Source organism: Chiloscyllium plagiosum, chromosome 45 (genome assembly GCF_004010195.1).
Source record: "Chiloscyllium plagiosum isolate BGI_BamShark_2017 chromosome 45, ASM401019v2, whole genome shotgun sequence".
Lineage (NCBI taxonomy): Eukaryota > Metazoa > Chordata > Chondrichthyes > Orectolobiformes > Hemiscylliidae > Chiloscyllium > Chiloscyllium plagiosum.
The window spans coordinates 5595946-5602549 of NC_057754.1; the positions used below are offsets into that span (position 1 = coordinate 5595946).

Genomic DNA, 6604 nt, shown 5'->3' on the forward strand with positions numbered 1-6604 from the left:
TGGGGACTCTATTGCTGGAGGGACGAGAGGGGATGGCAGTCAGTCAGTCAGGGAAGGGGCAGCGCATGCCCAGAGGGAAAGGGGGGGGGAGCGCATGCCCAGAGGGCGCAGCCTGTCTGGTCTCACCTCGATCTGGGGGACTTTGCGTTTCTTCCTCTTCTCCTTGGCCACGGCCACGCCAGGGATGTTAAGGTCCAGCTGGGCGAGGGAGCCGGCGGCAAGGAGAGGCTTCTCCACTTCGGGGGTCAGGGGGCGTTTCACTGGCGAGACGCCCGGTGCGGTGTCGCCGGCCAGGAGCCTGCCGAAGCCGAAGAGGGACCTGCGGGAGGCAGCCCCCTCTACCTCCCCGTTCGGCGTGGAGGTGTCCGAAGCCCCGCCGCCCACACTCGGGAGGTGGACGCCGTAGGGGCTCAGGCGGCTGTATGAGCGCCGCACCTTCTGTGACATCAGCGCGCCTCTCTCGGCGTCCTGGGCAGGGGGCGAGGCGCTGACCCGCGCCGCCTCTTGGTCGGCCACACTCGCCCAATCTCCGCCGGCGTTCTCCTTCACGGTCTTTGGGGAAACCTGGAAAGGGGAAAGCGAGAGTTTCAGCGCAACTGACGGCCGCGTTCGCGGTTAGGACATGGCTGAACGCAGAGCCCATCTGGGAGAAGGCAAGGTGCCATTCAGCCCCTCGATCCTGTTCTATCACTTCGAGCCATAGAGCATCTGTACCTGGGTAAGCAGACCCTTCAGCCCAACCAGTCCGTGCTGACCGTAATCCCAAACTAAACTAGTCCCGCCTACCTGCTCCTGGCCCATGTCTCTCCAAACCCTTTCCTAGTCACATCCTTATCCAAATGTCTTAAATGTTGTAACTGTCCCCGCATCCACCACTTCCTCTGGAAGTTTATTCCACACACAAACCACCCTGTGTGTAAAAAATTGTGCCCCCCCCCCCCCCAGTAGTTTTCAAATCGCTCTCCTCTGACCTTTAAAATGTGCCCTCTTGTCTCGAAACTCCCCAGCTTGGGTAAAAGGCAACTACCATCAACTTTATCTATACCTAAAAACTTTGTTCTTCTCCTCAATTGGAATTGGACCACATCCTTCTTTCCGTTTTCATTCATGGAATGTGGGAGTCACTGGTCAGACCTTGGGGGCAGTCAAGTGTCAACCACATTGCTCTAGATCTGGAGTCCCATGTAGGCCAGACCAGGTAAGGATGGCAGATTTCCTTCCCTAAAGGGCATTTGCCACCGAGATGGCTTTATCCAGCAATTAGCAATGGATTCATGGGCCATTATTACATTCCAGATGTTACGTTAGATTCCTGCCACAGTGGGATTTGAACCTGGGTCACCACATCAGGAGGAGAAAGTGAGGACTGCAGATGCTGGAGATCAGAGCTGAAAATGTGTTGCTGGAAAAGCGCAGCAGGTCAGGCAGCATCCAAGGAGCAGGATTCCTGAAGAAGGGCTCATGCCCGAAACGTCGATTCTCCTGCTCCTTGGATGCTGCCTGACTTGCTACGCTTTTCCAGCAACACATTTTCAGCTCACCACATCAATAGCTGGGTCTTTGGATTTGTAGTCGAATAGTGTGACGCTGGAAAAGCACTGTGGGTCAGGCAGTATCAGAGTTGATGTTTCAGGCATAAGCCCTTCATCAGGAACGTCGATTCTCCTGCTCGTCGGATGCTGCCTGACCCGCAGTGCTTTTCCAGCGTCACACTTCTCAACTCTGACTCACCAGCATCTGCAGCCCTCACTTTCTCCTCTCTGGATTGATAGGCCAGCAACAATACCACCACTAGGCCCTTACACCTCCCCCTCTATAGTCTTCGATAACAAATAAAACCTCGGCTCTTGTTCGAGTCTCCTCATGTGACTGTGCAAACTTCACACAGAAAGTCGCCCCCACGTCTGCATGGGGTTTCCTCCGGGTGCTCTGGTTTTCTCCCACAATCCAAAGGTGTGCAGGTTAGGGTGGATTGGCACAATCCAAAGGTGTGCAGGTTAGGGTGGATTGGCTATGGGAAATTGTCCTATAGTGCCCAGGGATGTGCAGGTTAGGGTGGATTGGCCGTGCTAAATTGTCCCATAGTGTCCAGGGATGTGCAGGTTAGGGTGGATTGGCCATGGGAAATTGTCCCATAGTGTCCAGGGATGTGCAGGTGAGGATGGATTGGCCATGGGAAATTGTCCCATAGTGTCCAGGGATGTGCAGGTTAGGGTGGATTGGCCATGCTAAATTGTCCCTGCTAAATTGTCCCATAGTGTCCATGGATGTGCAGGTTAGGGACATTAGTCACGGGTAAATGTAGAGTAATAAGGTAGGGTCTGGGTGGGTTACTCTTTGGAGGGTCGGTGTAGACTTGTTGGGCCAATTGGCCTATTTCCACACTGTAGGGATTCTATGAAAGTCACGAGGCAGAAAAAGGGAGCTTCTGTACAATTAACAACTGTAGAGGCTATTTCTGGAAATAAAGACAAGACACTGTGGCTGCTGGAAATCTGAAACCCATGCCCAGCTATTTCCAGTCCTGACGAAGGCTCTCTGGGTTCAAAACATGAACTCAGTTTGTCTCTGCACAATGCTGCCAGACCTGCTGTGTTTCCCTGCCACTCTATGAAGATATGGAGTCCAACTCCAACTTAAAGTTGCTCCCTCCTTGTTCTGGAATTCTCCCTGACCAGAGGGGACACCTATGTTACCAAATCCCATTCTTGTTATGAAGGCCTTCAATACATGTAAAGGCAATAAAATGTATCGCCGTAAGGCAATAAACTTAACTTCAGACTAGAGTTCACAAGTTTTATAAATCCAGTTCGCTGGTGAAGGAAAAATTACTCCAGATCCTACAAAACATTCCAAATATTAATTTGCATAATCTCAGTCCAGCTCCTTGTTGAGGGGAAATTGACAGCTGGTTGCTGAAATAATTGATTCCCTGCTTAAACACCGGCTTCATGACTGTGCATCTACTGTCAGTGTACAGCCCATAAAACCCACACAGCAAGTCACTAATCTCAGTCATACCTCTCCTTGGCTAGCTGCCCTATACAAACCAGCAAATCATAGGATAGCTCAGTGCAAGAGGAGGCCACTCCACCCGTCAAATTCAATCTAGCTCATCCTGCTACTCTTTCCTAAAATCCCTGAGTGTTTTTCCTTGGCTCCCTTCTGCAGGCTACTGTTAGAATAGGCACCAGAGTGCCACACGGTGGCCTAGTGGTTAGCACTGCTGCCTCACAGTATCAAGGACCTGGATTTGATTCCTCCGGCGAACTGTCTGTGTGGAGCTCGTACGTTCTCAGTGACCGAGTCAAAGAGTATAGTGCTAGAAAAGCACAGCCGGTCAGGCAGCATCCAAGGAGCAGGAGAGTCGATGTTTCGAGCATAAGCCCTACATCAGGAACGAGAGGGGTGGCTCAATCGATTTTTCTGCTCCTCGGATGCTGCCTGACTGGCTGGGCTTTTCCAGCAGCACACTCTTTGACTCCAATCTCCGGCATCTACGGTCCTCACTGTCTCCACATTCTTGGTGACTGCGTGGGGTTTCCTCCCGGGTTCTCTGGTTTCCTCCCACAGTCCAAAGATGTGCAGGTTAGGGGATGGATCGGCCGTGGGAAACTGCACATTGTGTCCAGGGATGTGCAGGCGAAGTGGGTTAGCCATGGGAAATGCAGAGTTACAGGGATGAGATGATGGGTCCGGGTGGGCTGCTATTTGGAGAGTTGACGTGGACCAAAATGGCCTGCTTCCACGTCACAGGGATTCTAACGATACCCATTAGGAAGCACATGCCAATTCCTAACCATACACTGTAAAATGCCTCGCCTCGTACCACCTTTAGCTCTTCTGGGTGTGGCTGGTGGTGGAAGTGAGTGCGTACACTTACCCGGGAGCTGCGTCTCGGTGTTGCAGTGATGGATTTAGCAAGCTGGACAAGAGATAGAGAAGAGAGATTGATGTTAGTGCTGGAGTCGTTTGCAAAAATAACAAACCGCTTGGCAAAGAGCAAGCGTGGGCCGAGTGGCCTCCACCCAAATTGTCGGTCTCTCTAATTTCCAGGTGACTGATTGACAAAGCTCGCTGAGACTGCACAGGCTCGCTCTCCACTCAGGAGTCCCTCATCACCTAGCAATCAGACCCAACGTGCCTCTCATAAACCGGGTTGCATGCGCGGCTGATACTCACCATGGAGTTCGGCTGAAGATCTCCAGGAACCCGTTTCGGGTAAACAACAAGTAATGGGGAGGGGTGAGAGAGAGAGACACACACACACAGAGAGAGAGAGAGAGAGAGACACACACACACAGAGAGAGAGAGAGAGAGAGACACACACACACAGAGAGAGAGAGAGAGAGAGACACACACACACAGAGAGAGAGAGAGAGAGAGACACACACACACACACAGAGAGAGAGACACACACAGAGAGAGAGACACACACAGAGAGAGAGACACACACAGAGAGAGAGACACACACAGAGAAAAAGGAAGACCCGTCAGATCCCAAGGCAGCCCCTCGCTGGCCATCCTGGAAAGCGGAGCGTTCGCCACTTACCACATTTTTCTGGGGTTCGATCTTCTTCAGAACAATTGAACGCTTGACCACTGGAGCCTGCTGAATAATAAAGAACCCGGGTTAGGGACGAGCGATCAAAGGCTCAGAAAGCATCACCCTTTCCACACGTTAGAAACCAATCAGCTCTCACACCACAAGCCTGTCCAACGCACTTCAAGCGCTTGCCAATGACCATCCCTTGTTCCACACGGTCATAACACGTACACAGTGAAAACATTTAGCCTCAACCCCCTAACACTACACATTTTTGATCTGTTCCCCCCTGGATATTGATCATTTACCAGAGGTGTTGTTAACAAGGATCCGTGTGAGATTTTCCCACTTTGGGAGCATAAACAGGAAGGCAGTTACGGAATTAGTAACTGTTGGGTGGGAAAGGTGGAGGTGCATGGAGATCTGGGTCCCTTTGTACACTAGCAAGGTAAGCATTTTTTAAAAATTCAGTCACGGGACAAGGGCTTCACTGGCGAGGCCAGCATTTATTGCCCACCCCTAATTAGCCATTGCTGTGGGCAGATATGGGCGATAGCTGGTAAAGGACATTAAAGAACCAGATGGGTTTTTCTGACAATGGTTTTATGGTCACTATTAGACTTTTAATTCCAGATCTTTTTTGACAAATTGAATTCAAATTTGACCATCTGCTGGATCTGAATTTAGGTCCCCAGGACATGATCTGGGTTTCTGGATTAACAGTCCAGCAATAATACCACTAGGCTATCGCCTCCCAAGGCTGGTGCAGCAGGTGGTGGCAAAGGCAAACTGTACATTGGCAGTTAGAAGGAGCGTCGCTCTGAAAGCTAGTGTGCTTCCGATTAAACCTGTTGGACTATAACCTGGTGTTGTGTGATTTTTAAAACTGGACATTGGCCTGGATTTGAGAATTGGAGCAGGGAAATCTTTCTGCAATTGCTCAGGCCCTTGGTGAGACCAAACACCTGGAATACTGTGTGCACTTTGGGTCTCCTTATCTGAGGAAGAATGTCCTGCTGATGAGGGGAGAGCAGTGAAGGCCAAGCAGACTGATTCCCTGGGTCGGCAGGACTGATGTATAAACAGGAGATGGGATTGGTTAGGACTGTATTCACTGGAGTTGAGAAGAAATGGGGTTTTGGGGAGTCTTAAAGAAACCTATAAAATTCTAACAGGATGTTGCAAATAGTAGTTCAAAACCAAAGGGTCACTGTTTAAGGATACAGGGTAACCATTTAGAACTGAGACAAGGATAAATTCCTTCATCAAGTGTGTGAAATTCATGGAAAATGGTTCAGGCCAAAACAGGGAATATTTTCAACAAGAAGTCAGATATAGTTCGCAGGGGCAGAAGTTTCATTTACTATGCGGAAACTCTCTTCCCATCACCATCTCCAAATAAATCACCTCAAGTTTACTCTTTAAAAAGGAAAGAGTCAACTTAGTAGAGTTCTCTGTACCCAACACCTCAAAGACTTTAAGAGGAACAACATTCTCCCAAAATGGCTATGAAGGCAGCAGCAGGAATCACTCCACATTGCAGTGCCAGCTCCAGTACTCACTGAGCCTTCATCTTTCTGTGTCGCCGACAATCTGTCAGACTTTCTCCTTGCTGGTAGGCCAAAACCTAAAAACAAAATTAAAGCAATGATTCTGGGCTCTAAGAAAACAACCAGTCCAGGGAGCTTTCCTGCTGGCTGAGACACTCTCATACCATACAAAGAATATCTGTCACTAAGTATGTAAGTTAGCTCGCTGAGCTTGAAGGTTTGTTTCCAGATATTTTGTCACCGCGATGCTGAGGGATCTGAGTAGTCTGGAAGTCATACTAGGGAGGGGGTGGACAATGTCAAGGAAGGAACTGGGACTGGAGATGTGCAAGGGGAATTACACCAACATCCTGCAGCAGCATGAGTGGGAGTGGGATTATACAAACATTATAAGGGTGGGGTGGTATGGGGAGAGGGCTGACACCAAAATTGAGGGATTGCAGAGATGAGGGGGTGTGTGGGAGTGGGATTACACCAGCATCCTGGGGAGGGCAGTGGGATTACACCA

General features: G+C 50.1%; 1 protein-coding gene across 2 annotated transcripts in view; it reads right to left on the reverse strand.

Annotated features, from left to right (window-relative positions):
* cdca5 (cell division cycle associated 5) overlaps positions 1–6604 on the reverse strand; it is an 18019-nt gene that overhangs the window by 2479 nt on the left and 8936 nt on the right. The window contains exons 2-5 of one of the 2 annotated variants that reach the window (XM_043682721.1): positions 6109–6174; positions 4553–4609; positions 3884–3925; positions 127–564 (exon numbers count right to left, since the gene is read on the reverse strand). In XM_043682721.1, coding sequence (XP_043538656.1) covers positions 127–564; positions 3884–3925; positions 4553–4609; positions 6109–6174 — 603 coding nt within the window. Of the gene's footprint in view, positions 1–126; positions 565–3883; positions 3926–4552; positions 4613–6108; positions 6175–6604 lie in introns of both variants that reach the window. The other variant, XM_043682720.1, reaches the window with a different exon arrangement.